The following is a 25902-nucleotide window of genomic DNA, read 5'->3' as shown; positions in this document are numbered from 1 at the left end:
GACCTGCTCCAAGGCGCCACCGTCTTCACCAAGTTGGACCTACGGAACGCATACCACCTTATCCGTATCCGACAGGGAGACGAGTGGAAGACTGCCTTTAACACCCCGTCTGGGCACTACGAATACCAGGTGATGCCCTTCGGACTCACCAACGCACCAGCTGTTTTTCAGGCCCTAATCAACGACGTCTTAAGGGACATGATTAACCTGTACGTCTTTGTCTACCTCGATGACATCCTTATCTTTTCCAAGACCATGCAGGAGCACCGCCACCATGTCCGCCAGGTTCTCCAGAGGCTGCTACAGAACAATCTGTTCGCCAAGGCCCAGAAATGCGAATTTCATGTTCCCGAGGTCTCCTTTCTGGGATTTATTGTACGGACAGGCCAACTCCAAATGGACCCTGCCAAGACCCTGGCCGTCCAGGACTGGCCTACTCCCAAGTCCGTTAAGGAGGTTCAGCGGTTCTTAGGATTCGCTAACTTCTACCGCAAGTTCATCAGGAACTTCAGTTCTGTGGCAGCACCCATGTCAGACCTCACCAAAGGGACAGGTGGATCTTATGGCTGGTCTCCTCAGGCAGAAAAGGCGTTCAAAGACCTCAAGGCCCGCTTCTGCACGGCACCCATTCTGGTCCTCCCGGACACCTCCCAACCATTCATCGTGGAGGTGGACGCCTCGGACAGTGGTGTCGGCGCGGTACTCTCTCAACGTTCGGAAGGAAAGCTGCACCCCTGCGCTTACTTCTCCCACCGCCTGAGTCCTGCGGAGTCCCGGTACGATGTGGGGGATCGAGAACTGTTAGCGGTCAAACTGGCCCTTGAGGAGTGGAGGCACTGGCTGGAGGGAGCGCAACATCCATTCCTGGTTTGGACTGACCACAAGAACCTGGAGTACCTCCAGCAAGCCAAGAGACTGAACCCTCGACAGGCTAGGTGGGCCCTGTTTTTCAGTCGGTTTGACTTCACCCTCTCGTACCGTCCCGTCTCCAAGAACACCAAACCTGACGCACTGTCCAGGCTGTTCTCTGCCACTAACAGGGAGAATGAAGTCGGGCCTATTATCCCGGTGTCCCGGATTGTGGCCCCTGTCCGCTGGGGTATTGAGGAGGCTGTTCGACGAGCCCAACGCCAGGACCCCGGTCCTGGGACGGGGCCACCGGGCCTCTTGTACGTCCCACATCAAGCCCGGGCCAAGGTTCTCCAGTGGGGTCACTCTTCCCCTCTCACCGCCCACCCGGGAGCTCGGAGGACCCTGGACTTCCTGAAAAGACGCTTCTGGTGGCCTAACATGGAGCAGGAAGTAAGGTCATTTGTCCTGTCCTGTGAGGTTTGCACCAGAACCAAGAACCCACGACAGCGTCCCCAGGGTCTCCTGCATCCTCTGACCATTCCCCGGCGTCCCTGGTCCCACGTGGCAGTCGACTTCATCACGGGTCTCCCTGAGTCACAAGGTAACATGGTCATTTTGGTCATTGTTGACAGATTCTCCAAGGCCTGCCGCTTCATACCTCTGTGCAAACTCCCCTCTGCTCTTGAAACAGCGAAACTTATATTTAATCATGTCTTCCGAGTCTTTGGTCTTCCACAGGACATCGTCTCAGACCGAGGGCCCCAGTTCTCCTCCCGAGTGTGGCACGGGTTCTGCAAGGTCATCGGAGCCACTGCCAGCCTCTCCTCTGGGTTTCACCCACAGTCCAATGGTCAGACGGAGAGGCTCAACCAGGACCTGGAAACCACCCTGCGAGGCCTGGCTATGGATAACCCGACATCATGGAGCACCTGGCTGCCATGGGCAGAGTACGCCCACAACACCCTGCAGTCATCGGCCACCAAGCTGTCGCCATTCCAGTGCCAATTCGGGTTCCAGCCACCTCTGTTCCCGGACCAGGAGGAGGACGCGGGGGTGCCCTCGGTCAACCAATATGTGAGACGGTGTCGCAAGACCTGGAGCAAGGTCAGGAAGACCCTCATACAGACCTCCAGAACCAACCAGACTCAGGCCAACCGCCACAGAAGACCTGCACACACTTTCCGCCCTGGGCAGCGGGTTTGGCTGTCCACTAAGGACCTTCCGCTGCGGGTGGAGAACCGTAAGCTTGCTCCTCGCTACATTGGCCCCTTCAAGGTGGTGCGCAGGGTGAACCCTGTCTCCTACCGGCTCCAGTTGCCCCGGACTCTGAGGATCAACCCCACTTTCCATGTTTCCCTGTTGCGGCCTGTACTGACGTCTACGTATGCCCCTGCCCCTAGGAACCCCCCACCCCCCCGCATCTTCCAGGGGCAGACTGTGTTCACTGTGCATCGCCTGCTTGACTCCCGCTGGGTCCGCGGCGGGTTGCAATATCTGGTGGACTGGGAGGGCTATGGTCCTGAGGAGCGCTGCTGGGTTCCTGCTCGGGATGTCCTAGATAAAGAACTGTGTCGGGACTTCCATTCGGCCCATCCGGATCGCCCTGGGAACGTCAGGAGACGCTCCTAGAGGGGGGGGGGTCCTGTTAGGACTTGGACTGTTTTGGCCTCTAGAGGCCGCTGTTATTTCCTTTTCGTGTCTTGTTTATTTTGGCCTCTAGAGGCCGCCACTGTTCCTGTGTTTTGTGTTTTTGTTAATTGCCTGTTAGTCCTAATTATCTTCACCTGTGTCCTTAATTAGTTTGTGTATTTATACCCCTGAGTTCAGTCCTCTTGTCACGGAGTCTTTGTGCTGTTATGTTTATCTCCAGTTTCCTTTGTACTGTGTTTTGTGGATCTTCTGAGCTTTTGCATTTTTGCCTTTTTCTTTTTGAATTATACTCTTTGTTTTTTTTTTTTTTGCCCTGGATTGTATATAGTGTACATAGTATAAATAAACCTTTTGTTACTTTTTCTACTTCCGCCTCACGCCTCTGCATTTGAGTCATTCCCCTGGTGGCCTAGTGGGGGTTTGCTGGATCATCACACCAACGAACCAGGTTCGAATCCCAGCAAAACCCTAACACCAACAGCAAGGAGAAGGTTATCATGTGCTTCCTCCGAGGTACGTAACATCAGCTGACCACATGTTTTCATTATACTACGTTAGGGAGCGGCGTATAAACCCATTTCCATATGCAGGAGCTCACAGACGCCTGTGATTGCCTAGCACCACTGTAATTAACAGGGGAGACAGACTATGCCACGCCTCCCTGAGAGCATGGCCAATTTTGCTTTCTTAAGCTCCTGATGATGGCTGTGGCATCATTGGAACGCAACCTAGCGATCTCCGGATGATCTGATGATAGAAAGGCATTCACTTTTCTGTTCCACCACTCAGGCATTTAAAAACCGTTAGAGCTGCTGTGAAAGAAAATTCATCAACACCTTCTGACCAATCAGAATCCAGAAATTAACAGCACTGTGGTTTAATTAAATTGAAAGAAAATGGTTCAAGTACGATGGTGGAGATCTACTGTACACTCAGTGGCCACTTTAATAGGAACTTATTTTGGTTCTAAAATTACTGTTCTTGGCTGCAGGAGTGGAACCCAGTGTGTTGTTCTTTTTGCTGTCGTATGCTGAGATGCTTTTTTGCTCACCACAGTTGTAAAGAGTGATTATATGAGTTACTATATCCTTCCTGGGGGGGGGGGGGGGGGGGGGAGCTCGAACTAGAGCCCTGCACTCCCGCGGGAGTCCCACGGGACTCGCGGGACCCGCCGCAAAGCAGTGCGGCGCGGGACAAATTTTAGAAGCTCATTGCGGGCGCAGGCGGGACTGGAAGTGCACATATGCGCGCGCGGGTGGGAGCGGGAGTGCACATGTGCGGCGCGGGCGGGAGCGGTGATAAGCTGCAGTCCCGCTAACTAAAAAAGTGTTTGAAATAAAATGTATAAATTATTAATTTATGGATATCATATATAATTTGTGCTAAATATTTTATTTGGCACTAATAAAAACATTTTATAATGCCTAAATTTGCAGAGAGAGTCAGATTGCTAGAGAAATAGCACCATAAATTTGCCAGAAAATCCTTTGATCACTCTAATGCAGGGCTTTTCAAAGTGTGGGGCGCGCCCCCCCGGGGGGCGCCAGAGTTCTTCGGGGGGGGCGCAACGTGAGAGACAAAATGGATCGGTCTTTAGCACCTAAAGCTACAGTGAGTGAGGAGACAAAGTCTGGGCCAAGCAAAAAAACAGAGCCTCCAGGATGTTGCGATTTGCAACTTCAGCGCAAATTCAACCAATCCCCGCGAATTCAGGGTGGTGTTGCAATTATATCCAATCACCGCAACGTTCCCGCAAATTTGACCAATCGTTGGCGTCGTCTTGAGGTGACGTCGACAAACTACCTTCCGCCTTACTTCCGTGTGTTCAAGAGAAGCAGCATGCGCGCAGTGTTGCCAGATTGGACGATTTCAAGTGCATTTTGGCGGGTTTTGAACATATTTTGGACTGGAAAACGTCAGCAGTATCTGGCAACACTGAAAGTGTGTTATGTTTACAGTGACGGACTGTGTGCACTTTATTTATTTTTTTTACTTAATACAAGAAGTTAATGGATGCCAACATTTTTGCCAAAATGGTATTTTATTTTCCATTGTTTCGGCAGCTTCAGCATCATACTGTGAGATTCTGTTCAAATTGTTTTTTTTCTTCTATGAAGCCTGAGCCATTTATTTTATTAGTTTATAATTACTGTGTAATTTAGTCTTCAGGAGAGACTGCCTGCACACAGCACTAGTATTAATAAGGTTTTTTTTCTTACATGAAAGCTGAGGCATTTATATTTTAAGGTAACTTCATGTTGTGCTGTGAGGTTCTCTGCACTTTAACTTTTGAACCAACAGGTGCATTTGGATAAGTAAAGCCGATTTTTCTGCATTTTTGTAGTCCTGGTAATCTTTTATATTGGTAAAGTTGTTTATAGGACCATTTCTCTTTGTTTTTTTAATCAATAGTTTTTCAGTAATAACTTAATATTTAACATATCACTCAATTTTAATCACAAAAAGAGAAAATCGCAACAATTTCTCGCAACTTTCACTTCCTCCCGCAATGTCTCATCTCATCTCATTATCTGTAGCCGCTTTATCCTGTTCTACAGGGTCGCAGGCAAGCTGGAGCCTATCCCAGCTGACTACGGGTGAAAGGCGGGGTTCACCCTGGACAAGTCGCCAGGTCATCACAGGGCTGACACATAGACACAGACAACCATTCACACCTACGCTCAATTTAGAGTCACCAGTTAACCTAACCTGCATGTCTTTGGACTGTGGGGGAAACCAGAGCACCCGGAGGAAACCCACGGGGAGAACATGCAAACTCCACACAGAAAGGCCCTCGCCGGCCCCGGGGCTCGAACCCAGGACCTTCTTGCTGTGAGGCGACAGCGCTAACCACTACGCCGCCCTCCCGCAATGTAATCGCAATAAAAACCTAAAAAACACCGCAACTTTCATCGCAATTTTTTTGGAAACCCCTGCAACATCAGACATTTTAGCCCACAACAATCACAAAAAAGGCCCGCGGAATCCTGGGGGACTGGAAAAAGGAGGAAGTATGACCACGATTATTTAAAGTTTGGATTTTCATGGACTGGATCTGAAGATGCTCCACTGCCACAGTGTGTTGTCTGCCAAGAGGTGCTAGCTAACGATGCTATGGGATGTTTAAAATGTGTAAAACAAGATGTTTTAAAAAGCACAGATGTTTAAAATGTGAAAAAGAAAAAAATGTGTACAACAAACATTTTTTTAAAAAATACGAATGGAACATTAAGTAATGATTTAACTGAAATGATTTAATTCTTATTTTCTTTTAATTCTTTTAATTAATTGTTTTAAATTAAAAATAAAATTATTTTATGTAATTTTATTTCTCTATTGTTTACTGTTTCTGCTTCTATAAAGCACATTGAACTGTCATTGTGTATGAAATGGGCTATATAAATAAACTTGCCTTGCCTATAGCAATAACAAAAATTGTAAGGGGGGGCGCTGTTATTTATTTGCTCTTCGAGGGAGAGCTGACTCTCTCTCTCTCTCTCTCTCTCTCACGCACGCACGCGCGCACACTTTGAAAACCCCTGTTCTAATAACTCACAGTTCACACCCAGCTAGCAAGAGAACCATGAGTAAAATGATTTAAAATTCCTGTAATATGCAAATTTGGCTGTCCAATCAGAGGCGGCCAAATTTGCATATTACAGGAAGGATTTCTGAGATAGCATTGAGTCAAGCCTACCGTCACTGTGAAACCTGTCTCTCTGACTAAAGTTGTAGACTAACGCAAGCAGTGAATCAATTCATTTTTCTTACTAACTCTGCTTTGCAATAACAAAAAAAAAAAAAAATCCATCAGTAGTACAAAGGAAGCTCTTTCATTTTTTTGCGATTCGTGATTAAATATTTTAATCTCCTGACAGCATTAATTATTATTAGAGACAATACATGCTGAATTCCGAAACAAGGCAAATAATAACAGCGTGAGCTGTAGATATTTATGCTGAAATCCACTCAAAACAGGGGGCGGGGCACCATCACGCTGTGTCAAGACAAGAACTTTCCTGAGAAATAATGCGAACGTCTGCATCATGCGGGATTTGCGGGCGGGAGCGGGACAAAATATGGCAGGCGCGGACGGGAGCGGGACTGAAAATCATATTTTTTTTGTGGGCGCGGGTGGGAGCGGGACTGAAAATCATAATTCTTAGCGGGCGGGAGGGGGACTGCACAATGCGGGCGCGGGCGGGAGCGGGACTGCACAATGCCGGCGCGGGCGGGAGCGGGACTGAAAAATCCGACCCGCGCAGACCTCTAGCTTGAACCACCTCAAATCTATCCATTTCCCTCTGACCCTCTCATCAACAAGGCGTTTGTTTCCACCCACAGAACTGTCGCTCACTCACTCGATGATGTTTTTTGTTTTCCGCACCATTCTGTATAAACTCTAGAGACTGTTGTGTGTGAAAACCCCAGGAGGAGATCAGCAGCTTCTGAAATACTCAAACCTCACACTCATCTGGCTCGAACCAAAACCCATACCACAGTGAAAGAAAGAAGTCACACTTTGACATCACAGTTTTTCCCGTTCTGATGTTTGAACATTGACTAGCTGAAGCTCTTGATTTGTATCTGCGTGATTTGCTGCATCGTGATTTTATGCTGCCAAGCGATTGGCTGATTAGAGAACTGCAGAAAACAAACTCCAGGTGGATGGAGGGGTGTTCCTAATAAAGTGGCAAGCATGTGGCACACTTTTTCGTAGATGTGACTCTTAAGATCCATGTCAGTTTGGAATAAATCTCATCTCGTTATCCGTAGCCGCTTTATCCTGTTCTACAGGGTCGCAGGCAAGCTGGAGCCTATCCCAGCTGACTACGGGCGAAAGGCGGGGTACACCCTGGACAAGTCGCCAGGTCATCACAGGGCTGACACATAGACACAGACAACCATTCACACTCACATTCACACCTACGCTCAATTTAGAGTCACCAGTTAACCTAACCTGCATGTCTTTGGACTGTGGGGGAAACCGGAGCACCCGGAGGAAACCCACGCGGACACGGGGAGAACATGCAAACTCCACACAGAAAGGCCCTCGCCGGCCACGGGGCTCAAACCCGGACCTTCTTGCTGTGAGGCGACAGCGCTAACCACTACACCACCGTGCCGCCTTTGGAATAAATTGTAAATTGGAAAGCATCCATCTCAGAAAGCTGTCTCATGTTTTCAGGACTGTGGCGTGACTTTAAAAAGAGAGGATGGAAGAATCTGGAGGAATGCTGACTCCCAGCCCATCACCAGAAGGCATGGAGATGCTAAAATAGACAACAAACAAACAGTGACAAAGCTGCCCTGCCCTCACTGTATATAGAACACTGAGCACACAAACAACAAATACCACACACTCATCACGCCAATCAGCAGTAAACCCCGGCTCTGACTGGCGCCTGGCACAAACACGCCACATTCTGCTGAATTCCTGCTTCGCTCTGGTACTTTCTCCATTTGCTCTCTCTCTCTCTCTCTCTCTCTGTCTCTCATCACATCTAAAATTATTCTGTAACAAGTCCATAAAGTGCGTACAGTGCATCATTTACAACAGGACTGACTGATATCAATTCCTTATTTTCTCTTAAGCTGATTTTCATCCTCAGAACTCTGTTGTTCATTGGAGGAAAGAAAGAGGCGAGTGTGATAAATATAGGTAGAGAAGGGCACAGACAGATATTTATAGCCTATTAAAGAGACCTACATAAGGAAACAAATCAAATGGGAGTGTCTCCGAGGTGGTGTTGTGCACGAGTGAGGCACATGCAGTCTGGATTATTATATAATATACTTTAGTGCCCTTTAGGGTACCCCTATAGTAGATAAAATGTATTGAAGTGCCCTCTAGGGTACCCCTGTGGTAGATAAAATGCACTGACATGCCCTCTAGGGTAACCCTGTGGTAGACAAAATGTACTGACGTGCCCTCTAGGGTAATCCTGTGGTAGATAGAATGTAATGACGTGCCCTCAAGGGTCACCCTATAATAGATAAATAGTAAAGAAGTGCTCTCTAGGGTACCCTTAAACTGGAAAAAAAAAACAAGATGAGGTGCTCCCAAGGGTACCCTGTGTGTGAGAAGACATGATTAAGTGCCCTCCAGGATGGTCCAACAGTAGATAAAATGTGATGAATTGGCCTATTGGTTACCCCATGGTTGATAACATATAAAGTAATACCATCTAGGGTAACCCTATGGTTGATAAAATGCACTGAAGTGCCCTGTAGGGTACCCTATAGTATACAAAATGTAAAGTAGTATCCTCTAGGATGCCCTTAAACTAGAAAAAAACAAGATGATAATTCAAACAGTTTTATAAGGTTAGAGCACAGAGGCAGCCCCGTGTCTGTGCCATGGCCACTTGTCTGTGTTAGCGTTCAAGAACGACAGGAATTCTGAATCTTTTCAGTGAATCAGATCATTTGACTGCTCACTGAAAAGAGTCGACTCATCTGAGAACCATTTTATAAAAATGTGTCATAATTAAATAATTATTAAACCAGCAACGCAAATACAGTAAGCATCCCTGCAGTCACGTTATTGTGCCTGCTCTTTCTGTGCTTTACCCTAGCGGGCACTCCAGAACATTTTATCTACTGCAGGACCACCCTGGAGGGCACTTCATCATGTCTTCTCACACACAGGGGCACCCGAGGGGGGACTTCATCTTGTTTCTTATAGTTTAAAGGCACCCTAGAGGATACTAATTTACATTTTAGCTACTATAGGGTACCCTACAGAGCACTTCAGTACATTTTATCAACCATAGGGTTATCCTAGATGGTAATACTTTATATTTTATCAACCATGGGGTACCCAAGAGGGCACTTCATCACATTTCTCTACTGTTGGACCACCCTGGAGGGCACTTCATCATGTCTTCTCACACAGGGGTACCCTAGGGGGCACCTCATCTTGTTTTGTTTTTTTCCAATTTAAGGGTGCCCTAGAGAGCACTTCTTTACATTTTATCTATCAAAGGGGTACCCTAGAGGGCACTTCAATACATTTTATCTACCACATAGTTAGCCTAGAGAGCATTTCAGCACATTTTAGCTACCAAAGGGTACCCTAGAGGGCACTTCAGTACATTTTATCTACCACAGAATTACCCTAGAGAGCATATCAGTACATTTTATCTACCATAGGGGCACCCCAGAAGGCACTTCAGTACATTTTAATCAACCACAGGGTTACCATAGGGGGCACTTCAGTACATTTTAGCTACCAAAGGGGTACATAGAGGGCACTCCAGTACATTTTATCTACCATGGGGTACACCAGAAGGCACTTCAGTACATTTTATCTACCATAGGGGTACATAGAGGGCACTCCAGTGCATTTTATCTACTGCAGGGTTACCCTAGAGAGCATGTCAGTACATTTTATCTACCGTAGGGGTACCCCAGAAGGCACTTCAGTACATTTTAATCGACCACAGGGTTACCCTAGAGGGCACTTCAGTACGTTTTAGCTACCAAAGAGGTACATAGAGGGCACTTCATAACATTTTACCTACCATAGGGGTACCCTAGAGGGCACTTCAGTACATTTTATCTACCATGGGGTACCCTAGAGGGCACTTCAGTACATTTTGGCCCAATCCCAATTCTAATTTCTACCCCTACCCCTCCCCCTTCCCCTCCCCCTTCCCCTTAGCCCTTCCCCTTGAAACTGAGCTACAAGGGATAGGGCTTGAAATTCAACCCCTACGTATTGGGATAGCCCTTCAACGATCGCATACGTCATCGCGTACCTCCGTCAGCGTTTACGTTAGCAAAACGCGACCAAATGAGTCATTGGCTGCGACCAGCCGCTACAGTCAGAGCCAGAGGCAGAACCAGAAATCTCTGCTGGCAGGGTGTGATTTGTTAACTAACACCACTGAATGGGATATCTTTGGCGCTTCGTGCACCACATCCGACAGAATGAGGTGTCAGAACACTCATGTAAACAATAAAAGCGAGAATAACAGAACGAAACGTACGCAGTCAAGCAACCGAAAACAATACTCACTCCCAAAGCTTTTTAGCAGCAGCTTGGATTTCAGAAATCGCTGCTCATTCTCAGCTCGAAAGCGAATCAAGCGGCGTGTTTCCTCTGGATAACAACTTAAAACACGTAAATAATGGAGAAAATACATTTATGACAATCTTTCGCCGCGGGAACCGCCATCTTTCTGAAATCCGCATGAAATCTCGCTGAAATCCGCATGGCATTGTGGGAAATCACTCAAACCCCTTCGTTCGGAGTCTGCTCCAGGAAAATCTCCGTTTGGAGGGGTACAGAAGCCCTACCCCTTCCCCTACCCCTCCGCGTTAACTGGGATTGGGATACCCCTACCCCTTCACGTGAACGCGCAAAATGGAGGGGAAGGGCCAAGGGGTTGGTCCAAGGGGTGGGATTCGGCCTTTATCTACCATAGGGGTACCCTAGAGAGCACTTCTTTACATTTTATCTACCACAGGGTTACCTAGAGGGCACTTTAGTACATTTTATCTACCACAGGGATACCCTAGAGAGCACTTCTTTACATTTTACCTACCACAGGGTTACCTAGAGAGCACTCCAGTGCATTTTATCTACCGCAGGGTTACCCTAGAGAGCATGTCAGTACATTTTATCTACCGTAGGGGTACCCCAGAAGGCACTTCAGTACGTTTTAGCTACCAAAGAGGTACATAGAGGGCACTTCATAACATTTTACCTACCATAGGGGTACCCTAGAAGGCACTTCAGTACATTTTATCTACCATGAGGTACCCTAGAGGGCACTTCAGTACATTTTATCTACCATAGGGGTACCCTAGAGAGCACTTCTTTACATTTTATCTACCACAGGGTTACCTAGAGAGTATTTCAGTACATGTTATCTACTATAGAGGTACATAAATGAGTTGGATCATTTACTTTATCATCTTTTTTTAATGCCTTTGGAAAAGAAAGTAAAAGTAGACAGTCTAACCACACACTGTTCAGCCAAAGCACAAATCACACAAAAAGACAGATGACAGAACTGTAGGTTGAATGTTTTTTTTATTTTTTTAGTTTGAACTAAACTTTTCTGTTGAACACGTTTGGTATTTGGAGTTAAAGGGCAGTTTAATGTATAGCTCACCTCTAATCATTTCATTGTCCAGCTGCTGATAGATATTAGACTGAATTGCTCCTCCAGCCATCACTGGAGATGTAGATCTGTCCATCTCAGCCCCGTACTGCCATCTGTACAGAATGCTCCGTCATGGCATTAACTGTGCATCAGTAAAGTGGATTATCACTGAGTAGCTCATGTAAGTTCATGTCTTTATGGCTCTTTTTTCCCACTTTATTAAGTAGATAAATGAGTTACAGTATATAGCTGAGGAGATCATGTCATCGTGGTTTATCCCTGTGTTGCTGCTACATGTCTATGAGCCCTGTAGCGGTTCAACTGGAAGTTGTTTTTGAATTCTTTCTGCTAATCACAAACTCAAATAAAAGTCAAGACAAGAGAAATGCCACAGGCTAATGCTACATTTCAGAGCTAATTACTGGAGCTCTCTCTCTCGAGCTCTCTCGAGCTCTCATGTGCTGGTTTATCATAAAGTGACATTATCTTGCCGTCAGCTATTCCCCTATTTCTTAACACCAGCTATGGAGCCTTGTATTGAGGTTATACTCACACTAGGCCTCTGTCTTTAAAAAATCACACACACCACATGATTCTGCGGGTAAACTGAGACTACACAAGATTATATAAAAACATGTACACCGTTCAAATTGCCTACGTGAACCGATGTAAATCTATGCGACATCACAAAGGAAATAAATGAATCGTGTAAAAATATTAAATCGCATGAAAAAAATGAAATGTTACAGGAAGGTACATTTAAAAATAAAAATCAAGAGACAATTCATGTGAAATCACGTGAATGTAAATTCATGTGAAAATAATGAATATGATCAAAAATTACATGTGGACAAGGAATCATGTGAAAATGAATCACGTGAAATTTTTAAATAAAGGTAAGTGTATAAATATCTCATCTCATTATCTCTAGCCGCTTTATCCTGTTCTACAGGGTCGCAGGCGAGCTGGATCCTATCCCAGCTGACTACGGGCGAAAGGCGGGGTACACCCTGGACAAGTCGCCAGGTCATCACAGGGCTGACACATAGACACAGACAACCATTCACATTCACACCTACGGTCAATTTAGAGTCACCAGTTAACCTAACCTGCATGTCTTTGGACTGTGGGGGAAACCGGAGCACCCGGAGGAAACCCACACAGACAACATGCAAACTCCACACAGAAAGGCCCTCACCAGCCCCGGGGCTCGAACCCAGGATCTTCTTGCTGTGAGGCGACAGCGCTAACCACTACACCACTGTGCCGCCACTGTATAAATATAAAGAAAGTAAAATGGAATCATATGAAAACGAATCATATGGAAATTTTAAATAAAGGTAAACATATAAAAATAAAAACGTGGAAATGAATCAGTGGAGGAAAAAAAATTGCGCGTGAAAGTGAATGACTCGAGTCAAATGAAATGAATCAGCAGAAACTGAACCGTGTTTAAAAATCACCTGAAAGAAATCACATAAGAAAATGAATTGTAATTCTTTTTTTTAACTAAATGTAAGCAATTTAATTGTGTTTAAAAATGACATGAAAATAAATAAATTGTGAAAAACCATAAAAAGAAGTGAATCATGAGAGAAAGAAACGTGGATAAATAAAAACAGGGGCACGACGTGTGATAAGTCCATGTTTTAAAGTGTACTAAATGTGAAGTGCCTAAATACCATGTGTGTAAAATTAAACGTGACGTTCCTGTGAAAGGGTGAGAGCAAATTTCACCAAAAGCAGCTTGTCCTCTATGACATGATTTAAGAATTTATGGTCACATCATTTTAGTCCTGTCAGTCATGTAGTGCAGTGCTGACAGAGCGACCCTCTGCGCAGCGAGCGTGTGGAGTGAACAGAAACCCGTTTAGGATTTAAACTGAATCTTGTCGGCTGTTTAATTAAAAAGAAAAAAAAAAGATGCTGCGTGAAGAGAAGCTGAAGATGGATTTTAATGTTTAGGTTGAAATCTTCTGACGTCAATGATGTTGAAACACACGTGGGATTCGGCTTCCGGTATGGCGCTGAAACGAGCAACAGTATAAGTCACGAGCTCCTGCATGGCCTTACTCCTCCCTTCTGAGATATCAACGTTGTAAGTTAAAAATAACTTGTTTGAGGATGGAAGCGGGTAAAAGAAAGACAAAAGGAAAATTGCAACAGGACCAAACTGTCAACGACAATTCATTGTCAGAAAACGAAGACAGCCTCGATGTCACTACCAACAAAGCTAAATATGAGGATATGGACGCTATTCAAGCTAGCATTATAACCGAGATATAAGCGGTCCGCTCCGACATGAAGAAGGAATACTTCGAAACTATAGGAGTACTGAAGAAAGAGCTGACGGATTTCAGAGAAGAAATTAACCAGAAGCTTACAGTAGTTCTATCAGTACAGACCTACAAGAAATAACAGAAAGAGTGGGAGAGACGGAGCAACGAGTGGCGGATATGGAAGAACAGAGTGCTGAGATTAGCGAGATGCTCTCCCACACCCTGGAAATCCAGCAAAGCCTCCAAACCCAGCTCACGGACCTGGAGACTCAATCCCGCAGGAACAATATACAACCCCGATTCCAAAAAAGTTGGGACAAAGTACAAATTGTAAATAAAAACAGAATGCAATGATGTGGAGGTTTCAAAATCCCATATTTTATTCAGAATAGAACATAGATGACATATCAAATGTTTAAACTGAGAAAATGTATCATTTAAAGAGAAAAATGAGGTGATTTTAAATTTCATGACAACAACACATCTCAAAAAAGTTGGGACAAGGCCATGTTTCCCACTGTGAGACATCCCCTTTTCTCTTTACAACAGTCTGTAAACGTCTGGGGACTGAGGAGACAAGTTGCTCAAGTTTAGGGATAGGAATGTTAACCCATTCTTGTCTAATGTAGGATTCTAGTTGCTCAACTGTCCTGGGTCTTTTTTGTCATATCTTCCATTTTATGATGCGCCAAATGTTTTCTATGGGTGAAAGATCTGGACTGCAGGCTGGCCAGTTCAGTACCCGGACCCTTCTTCTACGCAGCCATGATGCTGTAATTGATGCAGTATGTGGTTTGGCATTGTCATGTTGGAAAATGCAAGGTCTTCCCTGAAAGAGACGTCGTCTGGATGGGAGCATATGTTGCTCTAGAACCTGGATATACCTTTCAGCATTGATGGTGTCTTTCCAGATGTGTAAGCTGCCCATGCCACATGCCCTAATGCAACCCCATACCATCAGAGATGCAGGCTTCTGAACTGAGCGCTGATAACAACTCGGGTCGTCCTTCTCCTCTTTAGTCCGAATGACACGGCGTCCCTGATTTCCATAAAGAACTTCACATTTTGATTCGTCTGACCACAGAAGAGTTTTCCACTTTGCCACAGTCCATTTTAAATGAGCCTTGGCCCAGAGAAGACGTCTGCGCTTCTGGATCGTGTTTAGATACGGCTTCTTCTTTGAACTATAGAGTTTTAGCTGGCAACGGCGGATGGCACGGTGAATTGTGTTCACAGATAATGTTCTCTGGAAATATTCCTGAGCCCATTTTGTGATTTCCAATACAGAAGCATGCCTGTATGTGATGCAGTGCCGTCTAAGGGCCCGAAGATCACGGGCACCCAGTATGGTTTTCCGGCCTTGACCCTTACGCACAGAGATTCTTCCAGATTCTCTGAATCTTTTGATGATATTATGCACTGTAGATGATGATATGTTCAAACTCTTTGCAATTTTACACTGTCGAACTCCTTTCTGATATTGCTCCACTATTTGTCGGCGCAGAATTAGGGGGATTGGTGATCCTCTTCCCATCTTTACTTCTGAGAGCCGCTGCCACTCCAAGATGCTCTTTTTATACCCAGTCATGTTAATGACCTATTGCCAATTGACCTAATGAGTTGCAATTTGGTCCTCCAGCTGTTCCTTTTTTGTACCTTTAACTTTTCCAGCCTCTTATTGCCCCTGTCCCAACTTTTTTGACATGTGTTGCTGTCATGAAATTTCAAATGAGCCAATATTTGGCATGAAATTTCAAAATGTCTCACTTTCAACATTTGATATGTTGTCTATGTTCTATTGTGAATACAATATCAGTTTTTGAGATTTGTAAATTATTGCATTCCATTTTTATTTACAATTTATACTTTGTCCCAACTTTTTTGGAATTGGGGTTGTACGTATCCACGGAATTCCCGAGGGGTCTGAAGGTGACAACATACAGGACTTTGTTAAGAAGTTTATTAAATCAGAGCCGTCTCTCTCCGAGGCCCAACTTGGGATACAACGCTGTCACCGATCCCTCGGATCCAGACCACGGTCTATGATGATCTACTTCCAGGAATATAAAACAAAAGAAATGGTGCTCCGATCTGCCTGGAAGAAGAGGGAGATTTGTTTTGAGGGAAAAGAGTGTTTTTTGAACGAGACACATGTGGGATTCGAGCAAACATCATGAGGTCACACAGGTGAGTGTTTCATAAGTCAGGATGGTTTCAGCACTGATGCACACAGGGGCCTGATTGCTGAATCAGGTCTCAGGTAGTTAAAGAGGGAATCAAACATTTCACTGATCAATAAATCCATTCCCAAAAAAACAAACAAAAAACAAACACACACACACACCCCCCCCCCCAAAACCAGCGCTATTTAGTACTGCTGGTAAAAACACTGACACAGACTCGCTACCTGTTGCTAAGTCGCACAGTGCAACGCCTTGAGCAAGTGAAGAACCCACAGGTCTAGCGCCTCTGCTGGCTGCAGTATTATTTTAGCCACGCCCACCTCCATGTCTTTCATTCACAAAGCTGCCCATTTTTCCACGTCACTTTTATTATTCCAACACCAACATATTCGGTGCTCAGACTGGGGACTCCATTGTGCTACTGGGGGACTTCAATGCTCACGTGGGCGATGACAGTGACACCTGGAGGGGCGTGGTTGGGAGGAACGGCCTCCCCGATCTGAACCCGAGTGGTGTTTTGTTATTGGACTTCTGTGCTAGTCACAGTTTGTCCATAACGAACACCATGTTCGAGCATAGGGGTGTCCATAAGTGCACGTGGCACCAGGACACCTTAGGTCGGAGGTCGATGATCGACTTTGTAGTCGTGTCATCTGATCTCCGACCCTATGTCTTGGACACTCGGGTGAAGAGAGGGGCTGAGTTGTCAACTGATCACCACCTGGTGGTGAGTTGGATCCGCTGGCGGAGGAGGAAGCTGGACAGACCTGGCAGGCCCAAACGTATGGTGAGGGTCTGCTGGGAACGTCTGGCCGAGCACTCTGTTGGGGAGGTCTTTAACTCCCACCTCCGGGAGAGCTTTTCCCAGCTTCCGAGGGAGGCGGGGGACATTGAGTCTGAGTGGACCATGTTCTCTACCTCCATTGTGGATGCAGCTGTTCGGAGCTGTGGCCGCAAGGTCTCCGGTGCCTGTCGTGGCGGCAATCCCCGAACCCGGTGGTGGACACCGGAAGTAAGGGATGCCGTCAAGCTGAAGAAGGAGTCCTATCGGGCCATGTTGACCTCCGGGACTCCTGAGGCAGCCGACGGGTATCGGCTACGTTCCGACTCTCACCTATGGTCATGAGCTTTGGGTAATGACAGAAAGAACAAGATCGCGGATACAAGCGGCTGAAATGAGTTTCCTTCGCAGGGTGGCTGGGCGCTCCCTTAGAGATAGGGTGAGAAGCACAGTCACTCGGGAGGAGCTCAGAGTAGAGCCGCTGCTCCTCCACATCGAGAGGAACCAGCTGAGGTGGCTCGGGCATCTTTTTCGGATGCCTCCTGGACGCCTCCCTGGGGAGGTGTTCCAGGCATGTCCCCCCGGGAGGAGGCCCCGGGGAAGACCCAGGACACGCTGGAGGGACTATGTCTCTCGGCTGGCCTGGGAACGCCTCGGTGTTCTTCCCGAGGAGCTGGCCGAGGTGTCTGGGGAAAGGGAAGTTTGGGCTTCCATGCTTAGACTGCTGCCTCCGCGACCCGGTCCTGGATAAGCGGAAGAAGACGAGACGAGACGAGACTTTTATTATTCTATTCCGTATCATACATAAGAAGGCGTGGATGCACTTGGGAATGAAATGACTGACAGCCTTGGTGACGTGCTGGACCCTGACATTGGGAGAAGGGGCGGAGCCTACCAATGAGCAGGTACCTGCCTTTGACTCTAGTCTCTACTGTGCAGACTCAATGGCGAAGAAATTTTGGCTTCATTTCTATAGTAATAGAAAGACACAAAGCCACGCCCACCATTTTTATTTTTAAACAGGCTTAACCAGGACTTCAAATCCACCACTGATCTGAAAACAGCCGTTAATTATGTGTGTGGAAGACGGCGGATAGCACTTTTCCTCAGCGCGTGAGCATGTCTCAGAGGAATCATGTGTTCGCCTTGACTCTCTGTACAGCTGCTACGTGTCTGTCGCATGAAAGACGAAAGCAGGGAAAACAATCCACGATGTCAATCCAATACGGAATACAGAAGGAAACTGGTGAACGTGGAAGACACGGATACGGGAAGATCAGGTGAACTTTCACACAGAGAGTAAACCGTGCTCAGGATTGAACCAGGAACCCTGGAGCTGTGAGGAGCAACACCTCTCCAACCTGCTCATGTTTTTTTGTTGATTTGTATCTGAGCTCAGTTACATTCCTTTCAGTCTGCTTGTTAAGCCATTGCTTTGTAATTAGCGATAAAGTTAAAAACAGTCCTGGATTCCTGGATCATGAAGTTATACTTTGCAAACAAATCATAAAAATTTGGATTTCAAATGTGGTATTTTATACTTATTTATTCACTCATCTTCAGGATGTGCTTTATCCTGGGCAGGGTGGAGTCAAGATGCCATCATGGGGCACCATGCGCACACACACATTTACACTGAGGGGCAATTTAACACAACCTTGGGCACTTGGAGGAAACCAGCAAACCCTGAGGAAGCCACACACACAGCCTGAGCTCAGGATCGAACCGGCGACCCGAGAGCTGTGAGACGACTCTGAACGCCAGACAATTTTTTTTCTCACATTTTATTACAAGCAAAAACAAAAATGCCTCAAATTCTATTTTCATGATGCTAGTTTGAAGATGTGACATAAAATTCGTGTAAATTCTAACAGAAATCTAAGAATAAGAGCAGGTGAAAATGTAGTTCCATGATTCCGCGACACGTTCTCGGAACATTGCAATATCTACATCTGCAAAGATTTTAAATTATTTCAAGATTACTGCCTGCGAATGTCATCGGCTTGTTACAGAAGAAGAAGATGATGATGATGATGATGATACACTCAGACTGCTCCAGACTGCTCTCTCAGAAAAGTGCATCATTAATAATTTATCGGTTTATCGTGATATCAGTATCATTCGGATCATATCGCCCTGCTCTACTCCAACATCCACAGAGGGGAAATGAGAGACTCATGATGCATTGTTCAACCTGCAAAACACACACACACGACAAAAGGAAAACAAGCAGCGCAGCGGCATAAACGCGAATCTGCGTAACTGGCCTGTCAGGCAGGGCAGAGATGACAGCTCTTTCTCTCACACACACACACACACACACACACATAGAGAGAAGATGTCAGTGATCAGATCCAGCTCTGTAACACTCACCGGTGCTCATCGCGGATCCGTCTCCGGTTACACTGCTGCAGCCGAGCTGATCAGAGACAGCATCACTCACTCTCTCTCTCTCTCTCTCTCTCTCTCTCTCACACACACACACACACACACTCTCTCTCTCTCTCTCTCAGACACACACACACACACACACACACGGTCAATCCAAAGCCAAAGATGCGCACGGATCAGAGGAATCCCAGTGCGCTCTGGAGCAGCTCAGGTCCTGCGTAAGAGACGGATGCGGTGAGAGTGGGTGTGAGGTGTCTGAGAGTGTGAGGAGTGTGTGTGTGTGTGTGTGTGCTGCTGCGCTCCGCATGGGCGTGTGACAGCGCCGCGCTGCGCTTCTGCATCAGCAGCACTCCCAGCTCCTGACCGCGCAAAGCCTCATGGGAAGCTGAGTTCAGTGGAAATATATGGAGGACACGTGGGACACTTTCAGCGGCCTGATTATTAGAGACACCCCAACTTCCGGGAGATGAAATAGCAGGAACGGGGGGATGGGTGCCGGAAATCCGGTCAGTGAGGGAGACTGAGTGGTTTTCAGGTAAGCAGCTCTGAGTTTCCCCGCTGAGCTCAGTGAGGTTACCTGATGATTTGTCGCCCCCAAGAGGTAAAAGTGTCAACAGCATGAGGGGTGGAACTGGTGAGGAAGGAGAGTATGAAGGGTTCAGGTAGTTCATGTCCCTGATGGAATGTGCCGCAACAACACCCTCACCTGTATCACCTTCATCATCATCCTCATCATCCTTATTTCACCACCACCATCATCATCACTCTCATCCTCATCATCAACTTCTTCTTTATCATCATCATCATCACTTTCATCCTCATCATCACCTTCTTCTTTATCATCATCATCATCATCCTCACTTTCATCACCACCACCATCATTTTCATCATCACTTTCATCCTCATCATCATCAGCACCATTATCACTTTCACCAAAACCACCACCATCATTTTCATCACCACCACCATCATCATCACCACCATCATCACTTTCATCGTCATCACCACCACCACCATCATCATCACCATCACCACCATCATCACTTTCATCATCATCCTCATCATCAAATTCTTCTTTATCATCATCATCTTCATCAATTTCATCACCACCATCATCATCATTTTCACCACCACCATCATCATCATCATCATCATCATCACCACCAACATCATCATCACCCTCATCATCACCTTCTTCTTTATCATCATCATCATCACTTTCATCACCACCACCACCATCATCAGTTTCATCACCACCACCACCATCATCATCATCACCACCACCATCATCACTTTCATCCTCATCATCATCAGCACCATCATCACTTTCACCACCACCACCATCATTTCCATCACTACAACCATCATCATCACCACCATCATCATCACTTTCATCATCATCACCACCACCACCAAAACCATCACCATCACCACCATCATCACTTTCATCATCATTCTCATCATCGAATTCTTCTTTATCATCATCATCATCATCTTCGTCATCATCATCATCATCATCATCATCATCAATTTCATCACCACCATCATCATCATCATTTTCACCACCACCACCACCACCACCATCATCATCACTTTCATCATCATCATCATCATCATCATCATCACCTTCTTCTTTATCATCATCATCATCATCATCATCACTTTCATCACCACCACCACCATCATCATCATCATTTTCATCACCACCACCACCACCATCATCACTTTCATCCTCATCCTCATCATCACCTTCTTTTTTATCATCATCATCATCACTTTCACCACCACCACCACCACCACCACCATCATTTTCACCACCACCACCATCATCATCACTTTCCTCCTCATCACCTTCATCATCATGATCATCATCATCACTTTCATGACCACCATCTTCATCACCACCATCATCATCATTTTCACCACCACCACCACCACTATCATCATCACCACCATCATCATCACCACCACCATCTTCATCACCACCATCATCATCACTTTCATCCTCATCCTCATCATCACCTTCTTCTTTATCATCATCATCACTTTCACCACGGGCGGCACGGTGGTGTAGTGGTTAGCGCTGTCGCCTCACAGCAAGAAGGTCCTGGGTTCGAGCCCCGGGGCCGGTGAGGGCCTTTCTGTGTGGAGTTTGCATGTTCTCCCCGTGTCCGTGTGGGTTTCCTCCGGGTGCTCCGGTTTCCCCCACAGTCCAAAGACATGCAGGTTAGGTTAACTGGTGACTCTAAATTGAGCGTAGGTGTGAATGTGAGTGTGAATGGTTGTCTGTGTCTATGTGTCAGCCCTGTGATGACCTGGCGACTTGTCCAGGGTGAACCCCGCCTTTCGCCCGTAGTCAGCTGGGATAGGCTCCAGCTTGCCTGCGACCCTGTAGAACAGGATAAAGCGGCTACAGATAATGAGATGAGATCACTTTCACCACCACCATCATCATCACCTTCTTCTTTATCATCATCATCATCATCACTTTCTCCACCACCACCACCACCATCATCATTTTCACCACCACCACCACCATCATCACTTTCATCACCACCACCATCTTCATCACCACCATCATCATCACCACCATCTTCATCACCACCATCATCATCACTTTCATCATCATCCTCATCAACTTCTTTATCATCATCATCACTTTCACCACCACCACCACCACCACCACCATCATCACCCTCTTCTTTATCATCATCATCATCATCATCATCATCATCACTTTCACAACCACCACCATCATCATTTTCTTCACCACCACCACCATCATCACTTTCATCCTCATCATCATCAGCACCATCATCACTTTCACCACCACCACCACCATCATCACCACCATCATCATCACTTTCATCGTCATCACCACCACCACCACCACCATCATCATCCTCATCATCACCTTCTTCATCATCAACATCACTTTCATCATCACCACCACACCACCACCATCATCACTTTCATCCTCATCCTCATCATCACCTTCTTCTTTATCATCAATATCACTTTCATCATCACCACCACACCACCATCATCATCACTTTCATCGTCATCACCACCACCACCACCATCATCATCCTCATCATCACCTTCTTCATCATCAACATCACTTTCATCATCACCACCACACCACCACCATCATCACTTTCATCCTCATCCTCATCATCACCTTCTTCTTTATCATCATCATCATCATCATCACTTTCATCACCACCACCATTTTCACCACCACCTCCACCACCACCATCATCATCATCATCATCACCACTTTCCTCATCATCACCTTCATCATCTTGATCATCATCACTTTCATCACCACCATCTTCATCACCACCATCATCATCATCACTTTCATCACCATCATCATCATCATCATCATCATCACTTTCATCACCACCACCATCATTTTCACCACCTCCACCACCACCACCATCATCATCACCACCATCATCATCACTTTCCTCATCATCACCTTCATCATCATGATCATCATCATCATCACTTTCATCACCACCATCTTCATCACCACCATCATCATCACTTTCATCATCATCCTCATCAACTTCATCATCATCACTTTCACCACCACCACCACCACCACCATCATCATCATCATCATCATCACCTTCTTCTTTATCATCATCATCATCATCACTTTCACCACCACCACCATCATCATTTTCATCACCACCACCACCAGCACCATCATCATTTTCATCCTCATCCTCATCAGCACCATCATCACTTTCACCACCACCACCAGCACCATCATCATTTTCATCCTCATCCTCATCAGCACCATCATCACTTTCACCACCACCACCAGCACCATCATCATTTTCATCCTCATCCTCATCAGCACCATCATCACTTTCACCACCACCACCACCACCACCACCACCACCATCATCATCATCATCACCTTCTTCTTTATCATCATCATCATCATCATCATCATCATCATCACTTTCACCACCACCACCATCATCATTTTCATCACCACCACCACCAGCACCATCATCACTTTCATCCTCATCCTCATCAGCACCATCATCACTTTCACCACCACCACCACCACCATGATGGTGAAAGTGATGATGGTGATGATGATAAAGAAGAAGGTGAGGATGAGGATGATGATGATGAAAGTGATGGTGGTGATGATGATGGTGGTGGTGATGGTGATGATGATGACGATGAAAGTGATGATCATCACCATCATCACTTTCATCGTCATCATCGTCACCACCACCATCATCACTTTCATCATCATCCTCATTATCACCTTCTTCTTTATCATCATCATCATCATCATCATCATCATTATCACTTTCACCATCATCACCACCACCATCACCATCATCATCACCTTCTTCTTTATCATCATCATCATCATCATCATCATCATCACTTTCATCACCACCATCATCACTTTCATCATCATCATCATCATCATCATCATCATCATCACCTTCTTCTTTATCATCATCATCATCATCATCATCATCATCATTTTCATCACCACCATCATCATCACTTTCATCATCATCATCATCATCATCATCATCATCACCTTCTTCTTTATCATCATCATCATCATCATCATCATCATCACTTTCATCACCACCATCATCACTTTCATCATCATCATCACCATCATCATCACCTTCTTCATCTTCATCATCATCATCATCATCATCATCATCACTTTCATCACCACCATCATCACTTTCATCATCATCATCATCATCATCACCTTCTTCTTTATCATCATCATCATCATCATCATCATCATCACCTTCTTCTTTATCATCATCATCATCATCATCATCATCATCATCATCATCATCATCATCACTTTCATCACCACCATCATCACTTTCATCATCATCATCATCATCATCATCATCACCTTCTTCTTTATCATCATCATCACCACCACCATCATTTTCATCACCACCATCATCACTTTCATCATCATCATCATCATCATCATCATCATCACCTTCTTCTTTATCATCATCATCACCACCACCATCATTTTCATCACCACCATCATCATCACTTTCATCATCATCATCATCATCATCATCATCACCACCACCAGCCTCTTGTTCAGTCCTGTGATTGGCTCCAGCAGCTCCCCCGTGACCCGCAGTGGATAAGCAGCACAGCTCTTTCTCCTGCTGCACATCTCACATATCCATCATCAAATATCACACAGAAAGCTCATGTTCTGAAAGTCTGTAAATATTTATAATCATTATGTAAAGACAATAATGTAAAGAAAACAGCGTTTGTTTGTTTGTTTGTTTGTTTGTTTGTGCATTAAAAATCTGACACCTGTGGAAGAGATATTTTTCCAAAAACACAAATGCACACAGACATTTTACACATATACTAATATTTATTATTTTTATTTATTGGAGTTTTGCTGTTTTTATTGTGATTATTTTACACACGCACTCCAAAAAGTGTTAAAAATAAAAATGTAAATAAGAATAATTATTATTTTATATAACGGCGTATGTAGTGGGCGGATGGCAAGTGACGTCATATCTCGGCGACAGTCAAAGCAAGATGGCGGCGCTGTGAGTGAGGAGGACAGTGAGAGGAATCCGGAGAGATGGAGGGAGAAGTGGAGGTGATTATTCCGGGGGAAGAGGAGAGAAACACTCCGCACTGTCCACACGGTCAGAGAGAATAGACATGCCATATTTTTTGACTGTTTATTTTCTTACTTGCTTGTGAATAGTTTATTTAATATTTGCTCTCCTATGAACAGCTTACTTCCTTATCAATGACATTTATGTTGCTGTACTTGTTTACGTTTTAGTGTAATTTAGTTATTTATTTACAAATGACTTGTTTACAGCTGCACTGACTTACAATCAGCTGACTTACAGATTTTTGTATTTAATAATGAGCTGATATTTTTACAGTACTTAGTTACAGATGTATTTGCTTGTCAGTATGTGTACATATTTACTTAAAAGGTTGTATCCTTACATACTCCTATACTGTACAGTGTGTGTGTACAGTACCAGTCAAAAGTTTGTACACCCCTGCTCGACTCCATGTTTTTTTCTGTATTGTGACTGTTCTCTACATTGTAGAAAACAACTGAAGACACCAAAACTCTGAAATAATATCTGAACCATACAGGGAATTATTGGGGGGAAAAACAAAATGTTTGATATTTTAGATTCTTCAGCGTCTCCCTTGATGACTCTTTGTACACTATCAGCATTATCACAGAAAGAGGAATGAATGGGGGTAGATGGAAGCCGGTACGCCAACATTCTGATATCATCCAGAATTCTTTAATGGTCCGGAATAAATTGAATGCTACACGTTGATGGATTACTTTGTTCTTCTACGCCCTTTTTGAGGAATGTATTGTCGGACTTAAACCAACATCTGAAGAGGTGAGATCGCTCCTTTTTTTCCCCCTATTTTTGCTGGCGGGATTGACTCTGCCCTAAGGGCTATTCTCTCTCTCTCACTTTGCACCATTACACAATAAATATTCACAGTGAAAATATTTTGTAAGCACGTTTCATGAACCAAGTTCTAGGATTTGTTGACAACTCGTATCGAGTTTGTGACACTTCTACCCAGCGTGAAGCACATGTGGT

At 45.2% G+C, this 25902-nt stretch overlaps 2 protein-coding genes across 10 annotated transcripts in view; one reads left to right on the top strand and one right to left on the bottom strand.

The window, feature by feature from the left end:
* The window catches only part of ablim2 (actin binding LIM protein family, member 2), a 206316-nt gene extending 186768 nt beyond the window's left edge, over positions 1-19548 (bottom strand). For 2 of the 9 annotated variants that reach the window (XR_009656411.1, XR_009656404.1), the window contains exon 1: positions 11628-11748. Coding sequence is in view for 1 of the 9 variants with exons in the window: in XM_060939188.1 (XP_060795171.1) it covers positions 11628-11712 (85 nt within the window). In the remaining 8 variants the exon portion in view is untranslated. Of the gene's footprint in view, positions 1-11627; positions 11752-19234 lie in introns of those variants that run through there. The other 7 variants (XR_009656409.1, XR_009656410.1, XR_009656406.1 and 4 more) reach the window with 6 other exon arrangements.
* Positions 19549-24835: 5287 nt separating this feature from the next.
* zcchc4 (zinc finger, CCHC domain containing 4) overlaps positions 24836-25902 on the top strand; it is a 28454-nt gene continuing 27387 nt past the window's right edge. The window contains exon 1 of the mRNA XM_060939184.1: positions 24836-24957. Coding sequence (XP_060795167.1) covers positions 24891-24957 — 67 coding nt within the window. The 5' untranslated portion in view covers positions 24836-24890. The remainder of the gene's footprint in view (positions 24958-25902) is intronic.

The sequence above is a fragment of the Neoarius graeffei genome, chromosome 14 (genome assembly GCF_027579695.1).
Source record: "Neoarius graeffei isolate fNeoGra1 chromosome 14, fNeoGra1.pri, whole genome shotgun sequence".
In the NCBI taxonomy this organism is placed as follows: domain Eukaryota; kingdom Metazoa; phylum Chordata; class Actinopteri; order Siluriformes; family Ariidae; genus Neoarius; species Neoarius graeffei.
The sequence above is the reverse complement of the archived record's forward strand: the minus strand, read 5'-3'. Positions and strand labels throughout refer to the sequence as shown.